Below are 27,991 nucleotides of genomic sequence, written 5' to 3' on the forward strand. Positions count from 1 at the left end.
CCCTGACACACGAGCACACTGTCACGTGCACCCTGACACACGAGCACACTGCCACGTGCACCCTGAAACACGAGCACCCTGACACACGAGCACACTGTCACGTGCACCCTGACACACGAGCACACTGTCACGTGCACCCTGACACACGAGCACCCTGACACACGAGCACACTGTCACGTGCACCCTGACACACGAGCACACTGCCACGTGCACCCTGACACACGAGCACCCTGACACACGAGCACACTGTCACGTGCACCCTGACACACGTGCACCCTAACACACGAGCACACTGTCACGTGCATCCTGACACACGAGCACACTGTCACGTGCATCCTGACACACGAGCACACTGTCACGTGCACCCTGACGCACGAGCACCCTGACACACAAGCACACTGTCACGTGCACCCTGACACTCGAGCGCACTGTCACGTGCACCCTGACACTCGAGCGCACTGTCACGTGCACCCTGACACTCGAGCACACTGTCACGTGCAGCCTGACACACGAGCACACTGTCACGTGCATCCTGACTCACGAGCACACTGTCACGTGCATCCTGACACACGAGCACACTGTCACGTGCATCCTGACACACGAGCACACTGTCACGTGCATCCTGACACACGAGCACACTGTCACGTGCATCCTGACACACGTGCACCCTAACACACGAGCACACTGTCACGTGCATCCTGACACACGAGCACACTGTCACGAGCACCCTGACACACGAGCACACTGTCACGTGCACCCTGACACACGTGCACCCTAACACACGAGCACACTGACACGTGCATCCTGACACACGAGCACACGGTCACGTGCACTCTGACACACGAGCACCCTGACACACAAGCACACTGTCACGTGCACCCTGACACACGTGCACCCTAACACACGAGCACACTGTTACGTGCAACCTGACACACGACCACACTGTCACGTGCTCCCTGACACACGATCAGACTGTCACGTGTACCCTGACACACGAGGACACTGTCGCGTGCACCGTGATACACAATCACACTGTCACGTGCACCCTGACACACGAGCACACTGTCACGTGTACCCTGACAAACGAGCACACTGTCATGTGCACCCTGACACACGAGCACACTGTCACGTGCACCCTGACACATGACCACACTGTCACGTGCACCCTGACACACGAGCACACTGTCACGTGCAACCTGACACACGAAGACACTGTCACGTGCACCCGGACACACAAGCACACTCTCAACTGCACCCTGACACATGAGCACACTGTCACGAGCACCCTGACACACGAAGACACTGTCACGTGCACCCTGACAAACGAAGACACTGTCACATGCACCCTGACACACGATCACACTGTCACGTTCACCCTGACACACGAGCACCCTGACACACGAGCACACTGCCACGTGCACCCTGACACACGAGCACACTGTCACGTGCAACCTGACACACGATTACATTGTCACGTACACCCTGCCACAGGAGCACACTGTCACGTGCCCCCTGACAAACGTGGACACTGTCACGTGCACCCTGACACACGTGCACACTGTCACGAGCACCCTTACACACGAGCACCCTGACACACGAGCACACTGACACGTGCACCTTGACACACGAGCACACTGTCACGTGCACCCTGAAACACGAGCACCCTGACACACGAGCACCCTGACACACGAGCACACTGTCACGTGCACCCTGACACACGAGCACACTGCCACGTGCACCCTGACACGAGCACCCTGACACACGAGCACACTGTCACGTGCACCCTGACACACGAACACACTGTCACGTGCACCCTGACACACGTGCACCCTAACACACTAGCACACTGTCACGTGCATCCTGACACACGAGCACACTGTCACGTGCATCCTGACACACGAGCACACTGTCACGTGCACCCTGACACACGAGCACCCTGACACACAAGCACACTGTCACGTGCACCCTGACACTCGAGCGCACTGTCACGTGCACCCTGACACTCGAGCGCACTGTCACGTGCACCCTGACACTCGAGCACACTGTCACGTGCATCCTGAAACACGAGCACACTGTCACGTGCATCCTGACACACGAGCACACAGTCACGTGCATCCTGACACACGAGCACACTGTCACGTGCATCCTGACACACGAGCACACTGTCACGTGCACCCTGACACACGTGCACCCTAACACACGAGCACACTGTCACGTGCATCCTGACACACGAGCACACTGTCACGAACACCCTGACAAACGAGCACACTGTCACGTGCACCCTGACACACGTGCACCCTAACACACGAGCACACTGTCACGTGCACCCTGACACACGTGCACCCTAACACACGAGCACACTGTCACGTGCACCCTGACACACGTGCACCCTAACACACGAGCACACTGTCACGTGCACCCTGACACACGTGCACCCTAACACACGAGCACACTGTCACGTGCACCCTGCCACACGTGCACCCTAACACACGAGCACACTGTCACGTGCAACCTGGCACACGACCACACTGTCACGTGCTCCCTGACACACGATCAGACTGTCACGTGTAACCTGACACACGAGGACACTGTCGCGTGCACCCTGACACACAATCACACTGTCACGTGCACCCTGACACACGAGCACACTGTCACGTGTACCCTGACACACGAGCACACTGTCACGTGCACCCTGACACACGAGCACACTGTCACGTGCACCCTGACACACGACCACACTGTCACGTGCAACCTGACACACGAAGACACTGTCACGTGAACCCGGACACACAAGCACACTCTCAACTGCACCCTGACACATGAGCACACTGTCACGAGCACCCTGACACACGAAGACACTGTCACGTGCACCCTGACACACGAAGACACTGTCACGTGCACCCTGACACACGATCACACTGTCACGTGCACCCTGACACACGAGCACCCTGACACACGAGCACACTGTCACGTGCACCCTGACACACGAGCACACTTTCACGTGCACCCTGACACACGAGCACACTGTCACGTGCAACCTGACACACGATTACATTGTCACGTACACCCTGCCACAGGAGCACACTGTCACGTGCCCCCTGACAAACGTGGACACTGTCACGTGCACCCTGACACACGTGCACACTGTCACGAGCACCCTGACACACGTGCACACTGTCACGTGCACCCTGACACACGAGCACACTGTCACGAGCACCTTGACACACGAGCACACTGACACGTGCACCCTGACACACGAGCACACTGTCACGAGCACCCTGACACACAAGCACACTGTCACGAGCACCCTGACACACGAGCACACTGTCACGAGCACCCTGACACACGAGCACACTGTCACGTGCACCCTGACACACGAGCACACTGTCACGTGCACCCTGACATAAGAGCACATTGTCACGTGCACCCTAACACATGAGCACACTGTCACGTGCACCCTGACACACGAGAACTCTGTCACGTGCACCCTGACACTAGAGCACACTGTCACGTGCACCCTGACACACGAGCACATTTTCACGTGCACCCTGACACACGAGCACACTATCACGTGCACCCTGACACACGTACACACTGTCACGTGCACCCTGACACACGAGCACATTTTCACGTGCACCCTGAAACACGAGCACACTGTCACGTGCACCCTGACACACGAGCTCACTGTCACGTGCACCCTGAAACACGAGCACACTGTCGTGTGCACCCTGACACACGAGCACACTGTCACGTGCACCCTGACACATGAGCACACTGTCACGTGCACCGTGACACTTGAGCACACTGTCACTTGCACCCTTACACATGAGCACACTGTCACGTTCACCCTGACACACGAGCACATTGTCACGTGCTCCCTGAAACAAGAGCACACTGTCACGTGCACCCTGACACACGAGCACACTGTCACGTGCACCCTGACACTAGAGTACACAGTCACGTGCACCCTGACACACGAGCACATTGTCACGTGCACCCTGACACACGAGCACACTATCACGTGCACCCTGACACACGTACACACTGTCACGTGCACCCTGACACACGAGCACACTATCACGTGCACCATGACACACGTACACACTGTCACGTGCACCCTGACACACGAGCACACTGTCTCGTGCACCTTAACACACGAGCACCCTGACACACGAGCACACTGTCTACGTGCACCCTGACACACGAGCACACTGTCATGTGCACGCTGACACACGAGCACACTGTCATGTGCACCCTGACACACGTGCACACTGACACATGCACCCTGACACATGAGCACACTGTCACGTGCACCCTAACACACAAGCACACTGTCACGTGCACCCTAACACACAAGCACACTGACACACGAGCACACTGTCACGTGCACCCTGAAACACGAGCACACTGTCACGTGCACCCTGACACACGAGCACCCTGACACACGAGCACACTGTCACGTGCACCCTGATACACGTGCACCCTGACACACGAGCACACTGCCACGTGCACCCTGACAAACGAGCACACTGTCACGTGCACCCTAACACACGAGCTCACTGTCACATGCACTCTGACACACGAGCACACTTTCACGAGCACCCTGACACACGAGCGCACTGGCACGTGCACCCTGACACTCGAGCACATTGTCACGTGCACTCTGACTCATGAGCACAATGTCACGTGCACCCTGACACACGACCACACTGTCACGTGCACCCTGATTCACTAGCACAATGTCACGTGCACCCTGACACACGATCAGACTGTCACGTGCACCCTGACACACTAGGACACTGTCACGTGCAACCTGACACACGAGGACACTGTCACGTGCACCCTGACACACGTGCACACTGTCACGTGCACCCTGACACACGAGCACCCTGACACACGAGCACCCCTGACACACGAGCACACTGTCACGTGCACCCTGACACACGAGCACACTGTCACGTGCACCATAACACACGAGCACACTGTCACGTGCATCCTGACACACGAGGACACTGTCACGTGCTCCCTGAAACGAGCACACTGTCACGTGCACCCTGACACACGAGCACATTTTCAACTGCACCCTGACACACGAGCACACTGTCTCGTGCCCCCTGACACACGAACACACTGTCACGTGCACCTTGACACACGAGCACCCTGTTCACACAAGCACCCTGATACACGTGCACACTGTCTCGTGCACCCTGACACACGAGGACACTGTCACTTGCACCCTGACACACGAGCACACTGTCACGTGCACCCTGACACACGAACACACTGTCACGTGCACCTTGACACACGAGCACCCTGTTCACACAAGCACCCTGACACACGTGCACACTGTCACGTGCACCCTGACACACGAACACACTGTCACGTGCACCCTGACACACGACCACACTGTCACCTGCAACGTGACACACGATTACATTGTCACGTGCACCCTGACACACGAGCACCCTGACACACGAGCACACTGTCACGTGCACCCTGTCATACGAGCACACTGTCACGTGCACCCTGACACACGAGCACACTTTCACGAGCACCCTGACACACGACCACAATGTCACGTGCAACCTGACACACGATTACAATCTCACGTGCACCCTGACACACGAGCACCCTGACACACGTGCACACTGTCACGTGCACCCTGACACACGAGCACAATGTCACGTACACCCTGACACACGAGCACACTGTCACGAGCACCCTGACACACGAGCACACTGTCACGTGCAACCTGACACACGACTACATTTTCACGTGCACCCTGACACAGGAGCACACTGTCACGTGCCCCTTGACAAACGTGGACACTGTCACGTGCACCATGACACACGAGCACACTGTCACGTGCTCCCTGACACACGTGCACACTGTCACGAGCACCCTGACACACGAGCACACTGTCACGTGCACCCAGACATATGAGTACACTGTCACGTGCACCCTGACAAAAGTGGACACTGTCACGTGTACCCTGACTCACATGTACACTGTCACGTACACCAAGACACACGAGCACATTTTCAGCTGCACCCTGACACACGAGCACACTGTCACGTGCACCCTGACACAGGAGCACACTGTCACGTGCCCCCTGACAAAAGTGGACACTGTCACGTGTACCCTGACTCACATGTACACTGTCACGTACACCAAGACACACGAGCACATTTTCAACTGCACCCTGACACACAAGCACACTGTCTCGTGCACCCAGACACACGAGGACACTGTCACTTGCACCCTGACAAAAGTGGACACTGTCACGTGTACCCTGACTCACATGTACACTGTCACGTACACCAAGACACACGAGCACATTTTCAACTGCACCCTGACACACGAGCACACTGTCACGTGCACCCTGACACAGAAGCACACTGTCACGTGCCCCCTGACAAAAGTGGACACTGTCACGTGTACCCTGACCCACATGTACACTGTCACGTACACCAAGACACACGAGCACACTGTCACGTGCACCCTGACACACGAGCACACTGTCACGTGCACCCTGACACAGGAGCACACTGTCACGTGCCCCTTGACAAACGTGGACACTGTCACGTGTACCCTGACACAAATGTACACTGTCACGTACACCCAGACACACGAGCACACTGTCACGAGCACCCTGACACATGAGCACACTGTCACGTGCATCCTGACACACGAGCACACTGTCACGTGCACCCTGACACACGAGCACACTGTCACGTGCACCCTGACACACGAGCACACTGTCACGAGCACCCTGACATATGAGGACACTGTCACGTACACCCTGACACACGAGCACACTGTCACGAGCGCCCTGATACACGAGCACCCCTGACACACGAGCACACTGTCACGTGCACCCTGACACAGGAGTACACTGTCACGTGCATCCTGACACACGAGCACACTGTCACGTGCATCCTGACACACGAGCACACTGTCACGTGCAATGTTACACGAGCACACTGTCACGTGCACCCTGACACACGAGAACTCTGTCACGTGCACATTGACACTAGAGCACACTGTCACGTGCACCTTGACACACGAGTACACAGTCACGTGCACCCTGAAACACGAGCACACTGTCACGTGCACCCTGAAACACGAGCACACTGTCGCGTGCACCCTGACATATGAGCACACTGTCACGTGCACCCTGACACATGAGCACACTGTCACGTGCACCCTGACACACGAGCACACTGTCACGTGCACCCTGACACATGAGCACACTGTCACGTGCACCGTGACACTTGAGCACACTGTCACGTGCACCCTTACACATGAGCACACTGTCACGTTCACCCTGACACACAATCACACTGACACGTGTACCCTGACACACGAGCACCCTGACACACAAGCACACTGTCACGTGCACCCTGACACTCGAGCGCACTGTCACGTGCACCCTGACACTCGAGCGCACTGTCACGTGCACCCTGACACTCGAGCACACTGTCACGTGCATCCTGAAACACGAGCACACTGTCACGTGCATCCTGACACACGAGCACACAGTCACGTGCATCCTGACACACGAGCACACTGTCACGTGCATCCTGACACACGAGCACACTGTCACGTGCACCCTGACACACGTGCACCCTAACACACGAGCACACTGTCACGTGCATCCTGACACACGAGCACACTGTCACGAACACCCTGACAAACGAGCACACTGTCACGTGCACCCTGACACACGTGCACCCTAACACACGAGCACACTGTCACGTGCACCCTGACACACGTGCACCCTAACACACGAGCACACTGTCACGTGCACCCTGACACACGTGCACCCTAACACACGAGCACACTGTCACGTGCACCCTGACACACGTGCACCCTAACACACGAGCACACTGTCACGTGCACCCTGCCACACGTGCACCCTAACACACGAGCACACTGTCACGTGCAACCTGACACACGACCACACTGTCACGTGCTCCCTGACACACGATCAGACTGTCACGTGTAACCTGACACACGAGGACACTGTCGCGTGCACCCTGACACACAATCACACTGTCACGTGCACCCTGACACACGAGCACACTGTCACGTGTACCCTGACACACGAGCACACTGTCACGTGCACCCTGACACACGAGCACACTGTCACGTGCACCCTGACACACGACCACACTGTCACGTGCAACCTGACACACGAAGACACTGTCACGTGAACCCGGACACACAAGCACACTCTCAACTGCACCCTGACAGATGAGCACACTGTCACGAGCACCCTGACACACGAAGACACTGTCACGTGCACCCTGACACACGAAGACACTGTCACGTGCACCCTGACACACGATCACACTGTCACGTGCACCCTGACACACGAGCACCCTGACACACGAGCACACTGTCACGTGCACCCTGACACACGAGCACACTTTCACGTGCACCCTGACACACGAGCACACTGTCACGTGCAACCTGACACACGATTACATTGTCACGTACACCCTGCCACAGGAGCACACTGTCACGTGCCCCCTGACAAACGTGGACACTGTCACGTGCACCCTGACACACGTGCACACTGTCACGAGCACCCTGACACACGTGCACACTGTCACGTGCACCCTGACACACGAGCACACTGTCACGAGCACCTTGACACACGAGCACACTGACACGTGCACCCTGACACACGAGCACACTGTCACGAGCACCCTGACACACAAGCACACTGTCACGAGCACCCTGACACACGAGCACACTGTCACGAGCACCCTGACACACGAGCACACTGTCACGTGCACCCTGACACACGAGCACACTGTCACGTGCACTCTGACATAAGAGCACATTGTCACGTGCACCCTAACACATGAGCACACTGTCACGTGCACCCTGACACACGAGAACTCTGTCACGTGCACCCTGACACTAGAGCACACTGTCACGTGCACCCTGACACTAGAGCACACTGTCACGTGCACCCTGACACACGAGCACATTTTCACGTGCACCCTGACACACGAGCACACTATCACGTGCACCCTGACACACGTACACACTGTCACGTGCACCCTGACACACGAGCACATTTTCACGTGCACCCTGAAACACGAGCACACTGTCACGTGCACCCTGACACACGAGCTCACTGTCACGTGCACCCTGAAACACGAGCACACTGTCGTGTGCACCCTGACACACGAGCACACTGTCACGTGCACCCTGACACATGAGCACACTGTCACGTGCACCGTGACACTTGAGCACACTGTCACTTGCACCCTTACACATGAGCACACTGTCACGTTCACCCTGACACACGAGCACATTGTCACGTGCTCCCTGAAACAAGAGCACACTGTCACGTGCACCCTGACACACGAGCACACTGTCACGTGCACCCTGACACTAGAGTACACAGTCACGTGCACCCTGACACACGAGCACATTGTCACGTGCACCCTGACACACGAGCACACTATCACGTGCACCCTGACACACGTACACACTGTCACGTGCACCCTGACACACGAGCACACTATCACGTGCACCATGACACACGTACACACTGTCACGTGCACCCTGACACACGAGCACACTGTCTCGTGCACCTTAACACACGAGCACCCTGACACACGAGCACACTGTCACGTGCACCCTGACACACGAGCACACTGTCATGTGCACGCTGACACACGAGCACACTGTCATGTGCACCCTGACACACGTGCACACTGACACATGCACCCTGACACATGAGCACACTGTCACGTGCACCCTAACACACAAGCACACTGTCACGTGCACGCTAACACACAAGCACACTGACACACGAGCACACTGTCACGTGCACCCTGAAACACGAGCACACTGTCACGTGCACCCTGACACACGAGCACCCTGACACACGAGCACACTGTCACGTGCACGCTGTCACACGAGCACACTGTCACGTACAACCTGACACACGAGCACACTGTCACGTGCACCCTGATACACGTGCACCCTGACACACGAGCACACTGCCACGTGCACCCTGACAAACGAGCACACTGTCACGTGCACCCTAACACACGAGCTCACTGTCACATGCACTCTGACACACGAGCACACTTTCACGAGCACCCTGACACACGAGCGCACTGGCACGTGCACCCTGACACTCGAGCACATTGTCACGTGCACTCTGACTCATGAGCACAATGTCACGCGCACCCTGACACACGACCACACTGTCACGTGCACCCTGATTCACTAGCACAATGTCACGTGCACCCTGACACACGATCAGACTGTCACGTGCACCCTGACACACTAGGACACTGTCACGTGCAACCTGACACACGAGGACACTGTCACGTGCACCCTGACACACGTGCACACTGTCACGTGCACCCTGACACACGAGCACCCTGACACACGAGCACCCCTGACACACGAGCACACTGTCACGTGCACCCTGACACACGAGCACACTGTCACGTGCACCATAACACACGAGCACACTGTCACGTGCATCCTGACACACGAGGACACTGTCACGTGCTCCCTGAAACGAGCACACTGTCACGTGCACCCTGACACACGAGCACATTTTCAACTGCACCCTGACACACGAGCACACTGTCTCGTGCCCCCTGACACACGAACACACTGTCACGTGCACCTTGACACACGAGCACCCTGTTCACACAAGCACCCTGATACACGTGCACACTGTCTCGTGCACCCTGACACACGAGGACACTGTCACTTGCACCCTGACACACGAGCACACTGTCACGTGCACCCTGACACACGAACACACTGTCACGTGCACCTTGACACACGAGCACCCTGTTCACACAAGCACCCTGACACACGTGCACACTGTCACGTGCACCCTGACACACGAACACACTGTCACGTGCACCCTGACACACGACCACACTGTCACCTGCAACGTGACACACGATTACATTGTCACGTGCACCCTGACACACGAGCACCCTGACACACGAGCACACTGTCACGTGCACCCTGTCATACGAGCACACTGTCACGTGCACCCTGACACACGAGCACACTTTCACGAGCACCCTGACACACGACCACAATGTCACGTGCAACCTGACACACGATTACAATCTCACGTGCACCCTGACACACGAGCACCCTGACACACGTGCACACTGTCACGTGCACCCTGACACACGAGCACAATGTCACGTACACCCTGACACACGAGCACACTGTCACGAGCACCCTGACACACGAGCACACTGTCACGTGCAACCTGACACACGACTACATTTTCACGTGCACCCTGACACAGGAGCACACTGTCACGTGCCCCTTGACAAACGTGGACACTGTCACGTGCACCATGACACACGAGCACACTGTCACGTGCTCCCTGACACACGTGCACACTGTCACGAGCACCCTGACACACGAGCACACTGTCACGTGCACCCAGACATATGAGTACACTGTCACGTGCACCCTGACAAAAGTGGACACTGTCACGTGTACCCTGACTCACATGTACACTGTCACGTACACCAAGACACACGAGCACATTTTCAACTGCACCCTGACACACGAGCACACTGTCACGTGCACCCTGACACAGGAGCACACTGTCACGTGCCCCCTGACAAAAGTGGACACTGTCACGTGTACCCTGACTCACATGTACACTGTCACGTACACCAAGACACACGAGCACATTTTCAACTGCACCCTGACACACAAGCACACTGTCTCGTGCACCCAGACACACGAGGACACTGTCACTTGCACCCTGACAAAAGTGGACACTGTCACGTGTACCCTGACTCACATGTACACTGTCACGTACACCAAGACACACGAGCACATTTTCAACTGCACCCTGACACACGAGCACACTGTCACGTGCACCCTGACGCAGAAGCACACTGTCACGTGCCCCCTGACAAAAGTGGACACTGTCACGTGTACCCTGACCCACATGTACACTGTCACGTACACCAAGACACACGAGCACACTGTCACGTGCACCCTGACACACGAGCACACTGTCACGTGCACCCTGACACAGGAGCACACTGTCACGTGCCCCTTGACAAACGTGGACACTGTCACGTGTACCCTGACACAAATGTACACTGTCACGTACACCCAGACACACGAGCACACTGTCACGAGCACCCTGACACATGAGCACACTGTCACGTGCATCCTGACACACGAGCACACTGTCACGTGCACCCTGACACACGAGCACACTGTCACGTGCACCCTGACACACGAGCACACTGTCACGAGCACCCTGACATATGAGGACACTGTCACGTACACCCTGACACACGAGCACACTGTCACGAGCGCCCTGATACACGAGCACCCCTGACACACGAGCACACTGTCACGTGCACCCTGACACAGGAGTACACTGTCACGTGCATCCTGACACACGAGCACACTCTCACGTGCATCCTGACACACGAGCACACTGTCACGTTCACCCTGATACACGAGCACACTGTCACGTGCACCCTGACACACGAGCACACTGTCACGTGCACCCTGACACACGAGCACACTGTCACGAGCGCCCTGATACACGAGCACCCCTGACACACGAGCACACTGTCACGTGCACCCTGACACAGGAGTACACTGTCACGTGCATCCTGACACACGAGCACACTGTCACGTGCATCCTGACACACGAGCACACTGTCACGTGCAATGTTACACGAGCACACTGTCACGTGCACCCTGACACACGAGAACTCTGTCACGTGCACATTGACACTAGAGCACACTGTCACGTGCACCTTGACACACGAGTACACAGTCACGTGCACCCTGAAACACGAGCACACTGTCACGTGCACCCTGAAACACGAGCACACTGTCGCGTGCACCCTGACATATGAGCACACTGTCACGTGCACCCTGACACATGAGCACACTGTCACGTGCACCCTGACACACGAGCACACTGTCACGTGCACCCTGACACATGAGCACACTGTCACGTGCACCGTGACACTTGAGCACACTGTCACGTGCACCCTTACACATGAGCACACTGTCACGTTCACCCTGACACACAATCACACTGACACGTGTACCCTGACACACGAGCACACTGTCACGTGCACCTTGACACACGAGTACACAGTCACGTGCACCCTGACACACGAGCACATTGTCACGTGCACCCTGACATACGAGTACACTGTCACGTGTACCCTGACACACGAGCACACTATCACGTGCACCCTGACACACGTACACACTGTCACATGCACCCTGACACACGAGCACACTGTCACGTGCACCCTGACACATGAGCACACTGTCACGTGCTCCTTAACACACGAGCACCCTGACACACGAGCACACTGTCACGTGCACCCTGACACACGAGCACACTGTCATGTGCACCCTGACACACGTGCACACTGACACATGCACCCTGACACACGAGTACACTGTGACGTGCACCCTGACACACGAGCACCCTGACACACGAGCACACTGTCACGTGCACCCTGACACACGAGCACACTGTCATGTGCACCCTGACACACGTGAACACTGACACATGCACCCTGACACATGAGCACACTGTCACGTGCACCCTAACACACAAGCACACTGACACACGAGCACACTGAAACGTGCACCCTGACACACGAGCACACTGTCACATGCAGCCTGACGCAGGAGCACACTGTCACGTGCACCCTGACACACGAGCACACTGTCACGTGCACCCTGACACACGAGCACCCTGACACACGAGCACACTGTCACGTGCACCCTGACACACGATCAGACTGTCACGTGCACCCTGACACACGAACACACTGTCACGTGCACCCTGACAAACGAGGACACTGTCACGTGCACCCTGATTCACTAGCACACTGTCACGTGCTCCCTGACACACGATCAGACTGTCACGTGCACCCTGACACACGAGGACACTGTCACGTGCACCCTGACACACGTGCACACTGTCACGTGCACCCTGACACACGAGCACACTGTCATGTGCACCCTGACACACAAGCACCGTGACACGTGCACCCTGACACACGAGCACACTGTCACGTGCACCCTGACACACGAGCACACTGTCTCGTGCACCCTGACACAGGAGGACACTGTCACTTGCACCCTGACACACGAGCACACTGTCACGTGCACCCTAACACACGAGCTCACTGTCTCGTGCACCCTGACACACGAGGACACTGTCACTTGCACCCTGACACATGAGCACACTGTCACGTGCACCCTGACACACAAGCACCCTGACACGTGCACTGTGACACACGAGCACACTGTCACGTGCACCCTGACACACGAGCACACTGTCTCGTGCACCCTGACACACGAGGACACTGTCACGTGCACCCTGACACTCGAGCACATTGTCACGTGCACTCTGACTCACGAGCACAATGTCACGTGCACCCTAACACACGAGCACACTGTCACTTGCACCCAAACACACAAGCACAATGTCACGTGCACTCTGACTCACGAGCACAATGTCACGTGCACCCTAACACACAAGCACACTGTCACGTGCACCCTAACACACAAGCACACTGTCACGTGCACCCTAACACACAAGCACAATGTAACGTGCACCCTAACACACAAGCACACTGTCACTTGCACCATTACACACGAGCACACTGTCACGTGCACCCTAACACACAAGCACACTGTCACGTGCACCCTAACACACAAGCACACTGACACACGAGCACACTGTCACGTGCACCCTGACACACGAGCACACTGTCACGTGCAATCTGACACACGAGCACACTTTCACGAGCACCCTGACACACGAGCGCACTGGCACGTGCACTCTGACACACGACCACACTCTCACGTGCACCCTGATTCACTAGCACACTGTCAGGTGCTCCCTGACACACGATCAGACTGTCACGTGCACCCTGACACAGGAGCACACTGTCACGTGCACCATTACACACGAGCACACTGTCACGTGCACCCTGACACACAAGCTCCCTGACACGTGCACCCTGACACACGAGCACACAGTCACGTGCACAATTACACATGAGCAGACTGTCTCGTGCACCCTAACACACAAGCACACTGACACACGAGCACACTGTCACGTGCACCCTGACACACGAGCACACTGTCACGTGCATCCTGACACACGAGGACACTGTCACGTGCACCCTGACACACGAGCACACTGTCACGTGCACCATTACACACGAGCACACTGTCTCGTGCACCCTGACACACGAGGACACTGTCACTTGCACCCTGACACACGAGCACACTGTCACGTGCACCATTACAAACGAGCACACTGTCACGTGCACTCTGACACTCGAGCACACTTTCACGACCACCCTGACACACGAGCGCACTGGCACGTGCACCCTGACACACGAGCATACTGTCAACTGCACCCTGACACACGAGCACACTGTCACGTGCACCCTGACACACGAGCACATTTTCAACTGCACCCTGACACACGAGCACACTCTCGTGCACCCTGACACACGAGGACACTGTCACTTGCACCCTGACACACGAGCACACTGTCACGTGCAACCTGACACACGAACACACTGTCACGTGCACCCTGACACACGAGCACACTGTCTCGTGCACCCTGACACACGAGGACACTGTCACTTGCACCCTGACACACGAGCACACTGTCACGTGCACCCTGACACACGAACACACTGTCACGTGCACCCTGACACACGAACACACTGTAGCTTGCACCCTGACACACGAGCACACTGTCACGTGCACCCTGACACACGAACACACTGTCTCGTGCACCCTGACACACGAGGACACTGTCACTTGCACCCTGACACACGAGCACACTGTCACGTGCACCCTGACACACGAACACACTGTCACGTGCACCCTGACACACGAGCACATTTTCAACTGCACCCTGACACACGAGCACACTGTAGCTTGCACCCTGACACACGAGCACACTGTCTCGTGCACCCTGACAAAACGAGGACACTGTCACTTGCACCTTGACACACGAGCACACTGTCACGTGCACCCTGACACACGAGCACACTGTCACGTGCACCTTGACACACGAGCACCCTGTTCACACAAGCACCCTGACACACGTGCAGACTGTCACGTGCACCCTGACTCACGAGCACACTGTCACGTGCACCCTGACACACGTGCACACTGTCACGTGCACCCTGACACACAAGTACACTGTCACTTGCAACCTGACACACGAGCACACTGTCACGAGCACCCTGACACACGAGCACACTCTCACGTGCACCCTGACACACGAGCACACTGACACGTGCACCATGACACACGAGTACACTGTCACGTGCACCCTGACACACGAGCACCCTGACACACGAGCACACTGTCACGTGCATCCTGACACACGTACACACTGTCACGTGCACCCTGACACACGAGCACCTTGACACACGAGCACACTGTCACGTGCACCCTGACACACGAGCACACTGTCACGTGCATCCTGACACACGAGCACACTGTCACGTACACCCTGACACACGAGCACACTATCACGTGCACCCTGACACACGTGCACCCTGACACACGAGCACACTGCCACGTGCACTCTGACAAACGAGTACACTGTCACGTGCACCCTGACACACGAGCGCACTGGCACGTGTACCCTGACACTCGAGCACACTGTCACGTGCACCCTGACACACGAGCACACAGTCACATGCACCCTGACACACGAGCACACTGTCACGTGCACCCTAACACACAAGCACCCTGACACGTGCACCCTGACACACGATCACACTGTCACTTGCACCATTACACACGAGCACACTGTCACGTGCACCCCGACACACGAGCACACAGTCACGTGCACCCTGACACACGAGCACACTGCCACGTGCACCCTAACACACAAGCACCCTGACACGTGCACCCTGACACACGAGGACACTGTCACGTGCACCCTGACACACGAGCACACTGTCAACTGCACCCTGACACACGAGCACACTGTCAACTGCACCCTGACACGAGCACACTGTCTCGTGCACCCTGACACACGAGGACATTGTCACGTGCACCCTGACACACGAGCACACTGTCACGTGCTCCCTGACACGAGCACGCTGTCACGTGCACCCTGACACACGATCACACTGTCACTTGCACCATTACACACGAGCACACTGCCACGTGCATCCTGACACACGAGCTCACTGTCACGTGCTCCCTGACACGAGCACACTGTCACGTGCACCCTGACACACGAGCACACTGTCAACTGCACCCTGACACACGAGCACACTGTCTCGTGCACCCTGACACACGAGGACATTGTCACGTGCACCCTGACACACGAGCACACTGTCACGTGCACCCTGACACACGAGCACACTGTCACATGCACCCTGACACACGAGCACACTGTCACGTGCACCCTGACACACGAGGACACTGTCACTTGCACCCTGACACACGAGCACACTGTCACGTGCACCCTGACACACGAGCACACTGTCACGTGCACCTTGACACACGAGCACCCTGGTCACACAAGCACCCTGACACACGTACACACTGTCACGTGCACCCTGACAGACAAGTACACTTTCACTTATAACCTGACACACGAGCACACTGTCACGAGCACCCTGGCGCACGAGCACACTGTCACGTGCATCCTGACACACGAGCACACTGAAACGTGCACCCTAACCCACGAGCAACCTGACACACAAGTACACTTTAACGTGCACCCTGACACACGAGTACACTGTCACGTGCACCCTGACACACGAGCACCCTGACACACGAGCACACTATCACGTGCGCCCTGACACACGTACACACTGTCACGTGCACCCTTACACGCGTGCACACTGACACGTGAACCCTGACACATGAGCGCACTGTCACGTGCACCCTTACACACGTGCACACTGACACGTGCACCCTGACACATGAGCACACTGTCACGTGCACCCTAACACACAAGCACACAGACACACGAGCACCCTGACACACGAGCACACTGTCACTTGCACACTGACACACGAGCACACTGTAACGTGCACCCTGACACACGAGCACACTGTTACGTGCACCTTGACACACGAGCACCCTGACACACGAGCACACTGTCACTTGTACACTGACACACGAGCACACTGTAACGTGCACCCTGACACACGAGCACACTGTCACGTGCACCCTGACACACGAGCACCCTGACACACGAGCACACTGTCACGTGCAGCCTGACACACGAGCACACTGCCACGTGCACCCTGACACACGAGCACACTGTCACGAGCGCCCTGATACACGAGCACCCCTGACACACGAGCACACTGTCACGTGCACCCTGACACACGAGCACACTGTCACGTGCATCCTGACACACGAGCACACTGACACGAGCATCCTGACACACGAGCACACTGTCACGTGCATCCTGACACACGAGCACACTGTCACGTGCACCCTGACACACGAGCACACTGTCACGTGCATCCTGTTACACGAGCACACTGTCACGTGCACCCTGACTCACGAGAACTCTGTCACTTGCACCCTGACACACGAGCACACTGTCACGTGCACCCTGACACACGAGCACACTGTCACGTGCACCTTGACACACGAGCACCCTGGTCACACAAGCACCCTGACACACGTGCACACTGTCACGTGCACCCTGAGAGACAAGTACACTTTCACTTATAACCTGACACACGAGCACACTGTCACGAGCACCCTGGCGCACGAGCACACTGTCACGTGCATCCTGACACACGAGCACACTGAAACGTGCACCCTAACCCACGAGCAACCTTACACACAAGTACACTTTAACGTGCACCCTGACACACGAGTACACTGTCACGTGCACCCTGACACACGAGCACCCTGACACACGAGCACACTATCACATGCGCCCTGACACACGTACACACTGTCACGTGCACCCTTACACGCGTGCACACTGACACGTGCACCCTGACACATGAGCACAGTGTCACGTGCACCCTAACACACGTGCACACTGACACGTGCACCCTGACACATGAGCACACTGTCACGTGCACCCTAACACACAAGCACACAGACACACGAGCACACTGTCACTTGCACACTGACACACGAGCACACTGTAACGTGCACCCTGACACACGAGCACACTGTTACGTGAACCCTGACACACGAGCACACTGACACACGAGCACACTGTCACGTGCAGCCTGACACACGAGCACACTGCCACGTGCACCCTGACACACGAGCACACTGTCACGAGCGCCCTGATACACGAGCACCCCTGACACACGAGCACACTGTCACGTGCACCCTGACACACGAGCACACTGTCACGTGCATCCTGACACACGAGCACACTGTCACGTGCATCCTGACACACGAGCACACTGTCACGTGCACCCTGACACACGAGCACACTGTCACGTGCATCCTGTTACACGAGCACACTGTCACGTGCACCCTGACACACGAGAACTCTGTCACGTGCACCCTGACACTAGAGCACACTGTCACGTGCACCTTGACACACGAGTACACAGTCACGTGCACCCTGACACACGAGCACATTGTCACGTGCACCCTGAAACACGAGCACACTGTCACGTGAACCCTGACACATGAGCACACTGTCACGTGCACCCTGACACATGAGCACACTGTCACGTGCACCGTGACACATGAGCACACTGTCACGTGCACCCTGACACATGAGCACACTGTCACGTGCACCCTGACACATGAGCACACTGTCACGTGCACCCTGACACACGAGCACACTGTCACGTGCACCCTGACACATGAGCACACTGTCACGTGCACCGTGACACTTGAGCACACTGTCACGTGCACCCTTACACATGAGCACACTGTCACGTTCACCCTGACACACAATCACACTGACACGTGTACCCTGACACACGAGCACACTGTCACGTGCACCCTGACACATGAGCACACTGTCACGTGCACCGTGACACTTGAGCACACTGTCACGTGCACCCTTACACATGAGCACACTGTCACGTTCACCCTGACACACAATCACACTGACACGTGTACCCTGACACACGAGCACACTATCACGTGCACCCTGACACACGTACACACTGTCACGTGCACCCTGACACACGAGCTCACTGTCACGTGCACCCTGACACATGAGCACACTGTCACGTGCTCCTTAACACACGAGCACCCTGACACACGAGCACACTGTCATGTGCACCCTGACACACGTGCACACTGACACATGCACCCTGACACATGAGCACACTGTCACGTGCACCCTAACACAAATGCACACTGACACACGAGCACACTGTCACGTGCACCCTGACACACGATCACACTGTCACGTGCAGCCTGACACAGGAGCACACTGCCACGTGCACCCTGATACACGAGCACACTGTCACGTGCATCCTGTCACCCGAGCACACTGTCACGTACACCCTGACACACGAGCACACTGTCACGTGCACCCTGATACACGTGCACCCTGACACACGAGCACACTGCCACGTGCACCCTGACAAACGAGCACACTCTCACGTGCACCCTGACACACGAGCACACTTTCACGAGAACCCTGACACACGAGCGCACTGACACGTGCACCCTGACACTCGAGCACATTGTCACGTGCACTCTGACTCACGAGCACAATGTCACGTGCACCCTGACACACGACCACACTGTCACGTGCACCCTGATTCACTAGCACACTGTCACGTGCTCCCTGACACACGATCAGACTGTCACGTGCACCCTGACACACGAGGACACTGTTACGTGCACACTGACACACGTGCACACTGTCACGTTCACCCTGACACACAATCACACTGTCTCGTGCACCCTGACACACGAGCACACTGTCACGTGCACCCTGAGACACGTGCATACTTTCACGTGCACCCTGACACACGTGCACACTGTCACGTGCACCCTGACACACGAGAACACTGTCACGTGCACCCTGAGACACGTGCACACTATCACGTGCACCCTGACACATAAGCACACTTTCACGTGCACCCTGACACACGAGCACACTATCACGTGCACCCTGACACACGTGCATACTGGTACGTGCACCCTGACACACGATCACACTGCCACGTGCACCCTGACACACGAGCACACTGTCACGAGCGCCCTGATACACGAGCACCCCTGACACACGAGCACACTGTCACGTGCACCCTGACACACGAGCACACTGTCACGTGCATCCTGGCACACGAGCACACTGTCACGTGCATCCTGACACACGAGCACACTGTCACGTGCACCCTGACACACGAGCACACTGTCACGTGCATCCTGTTACACGAGCATACTGTCACGTGCACCCTGACATACGAGAACTCTGTCACGTGCACCCTGACACTAGAGCACACTGTCACGTGCACCTTGACACACGGGTACACAGTCACGTGCACCCTGACACACGAGCACATTGTCACGTGCACCCTGAAACACGAGCACACTGTCACGTGCACCCTGACACATGAGCACACTGTCACGTGCACCCTGACACATGAACACACTGTCACGTGCACCGTGACACATGAGCACACTGTCACGTGCACCCTGACACATGAGCACACTGTCACGTGCACCCTGACACATGAGCACACTGTCACGTGCACCCTGACACACTAGCACACTGTCACGTGCACCCTGACACATGAGCACACTGTCACGTGCACCGTGACACTTGAGCACACTGTCACGTGCACCCTTACACATGAGCACACTGTCACGTTCACCCTGACACACGAGCACACTGTCACCTGCACCCTGACACTAGAGCACACTGTCACGTGTACCTTGACACACGAGTACACAGTCACGTGCACCCTGACACACGAGCACATTGTCACGTGCACCCTGACATACGAGCACACTGTCACGTGTACCCTGACACACGGGCACACTATCACGTGCACCCTGACACACGTACACACTGTCACGTGCACCCTGACACACGAGCTCACTGTCACGTGCACCCTGACACATGAGCACACTGTCACGTGCTCCTTAACACACGAGCACCCTGACACACGAGCACATTGTCACGTGCACCCTGACACACGAGCACACTGTCATGTGCACCCTGACACACGTGCACACTGACACATGCACCCTGACACATGAGCACACTGTCACGTGCACCCTGACACACGATCACACTGTCACGTGCAGCCTGACACAGGAGCACACTGCCACGTGCACCCTGATACACGAGTACACTGTGACGTGCACCCTGACACACGAGCACCCTGACACACGAGCACACTGTCACGTGCACACTGACACACGAGCACACTGCCACGTGCATCCTGTCACACGAGCACACTGTCACGTACACCCTGACACACGAGCACACTGTCACGTGCACCCTGATACACGTGCACCCTGACACACGAGCACACTGCCACGTGCACCCTGACAAACGAGCACACTGTCACGTGCACCCTGACACACGAGCACACTTTCACGAGCACCCTGACACACGAGCGCACTGGCACGTGCACCCTGACACTCGAGCACATTGTCACGTGCACTCTGACTCACGAGCACAATGTCACGTGCACCCTGACACACGACCACACTGTCACGAGCACCCTGACACACGAGCACACTATCACGTACACCCTGACACACGAGCACCCTGACACACGAGCACACTGTCACATGCACCCTGACACACGAGCACCCTGACACACGAGCACACTGTCACGTGCACCCTGAAACACGAGTACACTATCACGTGCACCCTGACACACGAGCACACTGTCACGAGCACCCTGACACAAGAGCGCACTGTCACATGCACCCTGACACACGAGCACACTGTCACTTGCACCCTGACACACGAGCGTACTGTCATGTGCACCCTGACACACGAGCACCCTGACACACGAGCACACTGTCACGTGCACCCTGACACACGAGCACACTGTCACGTGCACTCTGACACACAAGCACACTGTCACGTGCGCAATGACACACGATCACACTGTCACGTGCACCCTGACACACAAGCACACTGTCACGTGCACCATGACACACGATCACACTGTCACGTGCACCCTGACACACGATCACACTGTCACGTGTAACCTGACACACGAGCACTCTGTCACGTGCACCCTGAAACACGACCACACAGTCACGTGCACCCTGACACACGATCACACTGTCACGTGCACACTGACACACGAGCACACGGTCACGTGCTCCCTGACACACGATCACATTGTCACGTGCACCCTGACACACGTGCACACTGTCACGTGCACCCAGACACACGTGCACACTGTTACCTGCACCCCCTGACACACGAGCACACTGTCACGTGCACCCTTGCACACGAGCACACTGTCACGTGCACCCTAACACACGAGCACACTGTCACGTGCACCCTGACACACGATCACACTGTCACGTGCAACCTGACACACGAGCACACTGCCACGTGCACCCTGACACACGATCACACTATCACGTGCAACCTGACACACGTGCACACTGTCACGTGCACCCTGACACACGAGCACACTGTCACGTTCACCCTGACACACGTGCACACTGTCACGTGCTCCCTGACACACGATCACACTGTCACGTGCACTCTGACACACGATCACACTGTCACGTGCACTCTGACACACGAGCACACTGTCACTTGCACCCTGACACAGGAGCCTGACACAGGAGCCTGTCACGTGCACCCTAACACACGGGCACACTGTCACGTACACCCATACACACGATCACACTATCACGTGCAACCTGACACACGAGCACACTGCCACGTGCACCCTGACACACGATCACACTATCACGTGCACACTGTCACGTGCACACTGTCACGTGCACCCTGACACACGAGCACACTATCACGTGCACCTTGACACACGTGCACACTGTAACGTGCACCCTGACACACGAGCACACTGTCACGTGCTCCCTGACACACGATCACACTGTCACGTGCTCCCTGACAGACGAGCGCACTGTCACGTGCACTCTGACACACTAGCACACTGACACACGTGCAGCCTGACACACGAACGTACTGTCATGTGCACCCTGACACACGAGCACCCTGACATACGAGCACCCTGTCACGTGCACCCTGACACACAATCACACTGTCCCGTGCAACCTGACACACGAGCACACTGTCACGTGCACCCTTCTCACGAGCACACTGTCACGAGCACCCTGACACACGAGCACCCTGACACACGAGCACACTATCACGAGCACCCTGACACACGAGCACCCTGACACATGATCACACTGTCACGGGCACCCTGACACAGGAGCACACTATCACGTGCACCCTAACAAACGTGGACACTGTCACGTGCTCCATGACACACGAGCACACTATCATGTGCACCCTGACGCACGAGCACACTGTCACGTGCCCCCTGACACACGAGCACACAGTCACGTGCCCCCTGACACACGAGCGCACTGTCACGTGCACCCTGACACACTAGCACACTGACACACGAGCGTACTGTCATGTGCACCCTGACACACGAGCACCCTGACATACGAGCACACTGTCACGTGCACCCTGACACACGAGCACACTGTCACGTGCACCCTGACACACGAGCAAACTGTCACGTGCAGCCTGACACACGATCACACTGTCACGTGCAACCTGACACAAGAGCACACTGTCACGTGCACCCTGACACACGAGCAAACTGTCACGTGCACCCTGACACACGATCACACTGTCACGTGCAACCTGACACAAGAGCACACTGTCACGTGCACCCTGACACACGATCACACTGTCACGTGCAACCTGACACAAGAGCACACTGTCACGTGCACCCTGACATACGAGCACACTGTCACGTGCACCCTGACACACGAGCACACTGTCACGTGCACCCTGACACACGAGCAAACTGTCACGTGCACCCTGACACACGATCACACTGTCACGTGCAACCTGACACAAGAGCACACTGTCACGTGCACCCTGACACACGACCACACTGTCACGTGCACCCTGACACACGATCACACTGTCACGTGCACTCTGACACACGATCACACTGTCACGTGCAACCTGACACAAGAGCACACTGTCACGTGCAACCTGACACAAGAGCACACTGTCACGTGCACCCTGACACACGACCACACTGTCACGTGCACCCTGACACACGATCACACTGTCACGTGCAACCTGACACAAGAGCACACTGTCACGTGCACGCTGACACACGACCACACTATCACGTGCACCCTGACACACGATTACACTGTCACGTGCATCCTGACACACGAGCACACGGTCACGTGCACCCTGACACACGAGCACACTGTCACGTGCACCCTGACACACGAGCTCACTGTCACGTGCAACCTAACACACGATCACATTGTCACGTGCACCCTGACACACGAGCACACTGTCACGTGCACCCTGACACACGATCACACTGTCACGTGCACCCTGACACACGATCACACTGTCACGTGCACCCTGACACACGAGCACACTGTCACGTGCACCCTGACACACGAGCACACTGTCATGTGCAACCTGACACACGATCACACTGTCACGTGCACCCTGACACACGAGCACACTGTCACGTGCACCCTGACACACGAGGACACTGTCACGTGAATCCTGAAACACGAGCACACGGTCACGTGCACCCTGACACAAGAGCACACTGTCACGTGCAACCTGACACACGATCACATTGTCACGTGCACCCTGACACACGTGCACACTGTCATGTGCACCCTGACACACGTGCACACTGTCACGTGCACCCTGACACACGAGCACACTGTCACGTGCACCCTTGCACACGAGCACACTCTCACGTACACCCTGACACACGATCACGCTGTCACGTGCACCCTTGCACACGAGCACACTCTCACGTACACCCTGACACACGAGCACACTGTCACGTGCATCCTGACACACGATCACATTGTCATGTGCACCCTGACACACGAGCACACTGTCACGTGCACCCTGACACACGATCACGCTGTCACGTGCACCCTTGCACACGAGCACACTCACGTACACCCTGACACACGAGCACACTGTCACGTGCATCCTGACACACGATCACATTGTCATGTGCACCCTGACACACGAGCACACTGTCACGTGCACCCTGAGACACGAGCACACTGTCACGTGCACCCTGACACACGAGCACACTGTCACGTGCAATCTGACACACGTTCACATTGCCACGTGCACCCTGACACACGAGCACACTGTCACGTGCACCCTGACACACGAGCACACTGTCACGTGCACCCTGACACACGATCACGCTGTCACGTGCACCCTGACACACAATCACACTGTCACGTGCACCCTGACACAGGAGTACACTGTCACGTGCACCCTGACACACGAGCACACTGTCACGTGCACCCTGACACACGAGCACGCTGTCACGTGCACCCTGACACACGAGCACCCTGACACACGAGCACACTTTCACGAGCACCCTGAGACACGAGCACTCTGTCACGTGCACCCTGACACACGAGCACACTGTCACGAGCACCCTGAGACACGAGCACCCTGACACACGAGCACCTTGACACACAAGCACACTGTCACGAGCACCCTAACACACGAGCACACTGTCACGTGCATCCTGACACACGAGCACCCTGACACACGAGCACACTTTCACGAGCACCCTGACACACGAGCACACTGTCACGAGCACCCTGAGACACGAGCACCCTGACACACGAGCACCTTGACACACGAGCACACTGTCACGAACACCCTAACACACGAGCACACTTTCACGTGCACCCCTGACACACGAGCACCCTGACACACGAGCACCCTGACACACGTGCACACTGTCACATGCACCCTGACACACGAGCACACTGTCACGTGCACCCTGACACACGAGCACCCTGACACACGAGCACACTGTCACGTGCACCCTAACACACACAAGCACACTGTCACGTGCCCCCCTGACACACGAGCACACTCACACGTACCCCCCTGACACACGAGCACACTCTCACGTGCACCCTGACACACGAGCACACTGTCACGTGCACCCTGACACACGAGCACACTGTCACGTGCCCCCCTGACACACGAGCACACTCTCACGTGCCCCCCTGACACACGAGCACACTCTCACGTGCACCCTGACACGTCCACTATACCACAAATACACCCGAACACATGTTCATTCTGAGACTCGTCCATTCTCTGTAACGTGCACTCTTATAGACGTGCACACTTAATATCGTGCACTCTTATAGACGTGCACACCTAATATCGTGCACTCTTATAGACGTGCACACTTAATATCGTGCACTCTTATTAACATGCACTCTCCCATTCCAGCGACGAGGCTGCTGCTGAAAGCCTTCACGACCAACAACATCACCAGCCTGCTGCTGGGTGGGGGCGCGGACGTCAACTTTAACGTCAACCACGGTGAGACTTATCCTTGTGTCAGCTGGTGAGACTTATCCTTGTGTCAGCTGGTGAGACTTATCCTTGTGGCAGCTGGTGAGACTTATCCTTGTGTCAGCTGGTGAGACTTATCCTTGTGGCAGCTGGTGAGACTTATCCTTGTGTCAGCTGGTGAGACTTATCCTTGTGGCAGCTGGTGAGACTTATCCTTGTGTCAGCTGGTGAGACTTATCCTTGTGTCAGCTGGTGAGACTTATCCTTGTGGCAGCTGGTGAGACTTATCCTTGTGGCAGCTGGTGAGACTTATCCTTGTGGCAGCTGGTGAGACTTATCCTTGTGGCAGCTGGTGAGACTTATCCTTGAGGCACCGGGTGAGACTTATCCTTGTGGCAGCTGGTGAGACTTATCCTTGTGGCAGCTGGTGAG

The 27,991-nt window shown here is 56.8% G+C and overlaps 1 protein-coding gene across 1 annotated transcript in view; it reads left to right on the plus strand.

The window, feature by feature from the left end:
- LOC123752140 (adhesion G protein-coupled receptor L4) overlaps positions 1–27,991 on the plus strand; it is a 406,311-nt gene that overhangs the window by 99,505 nt on the left and 278,815 nt on the right. Inside the window, exon 3 of the mRNA XM_069325025.1 lies at positions 27,494–27,586. Coding sequence (XP_069181126.1) covers positions 27,494–27,586 — 93 coding nt within the window. The remainder of the gene's footprint in view (positions 1–27,493; positions 27,587–27,991) is intronic.

This window comes from Procambarus clarkii, chromosome 15 (genome assembly GCF_040958095.1).
Source record: "Procambarus clarkii isolate CNS0578487 chromosome 15, FALCON_Pclarkii_2.0, whole genome shotgun sequence".
In the NCBI taxonomy this organism is placed as follows: Eukaryota; Metazoa; Arthropoda; class Malacostraca; order Decapoda; family Cambaridae; genus Procambarus; species Procambarus clarkii.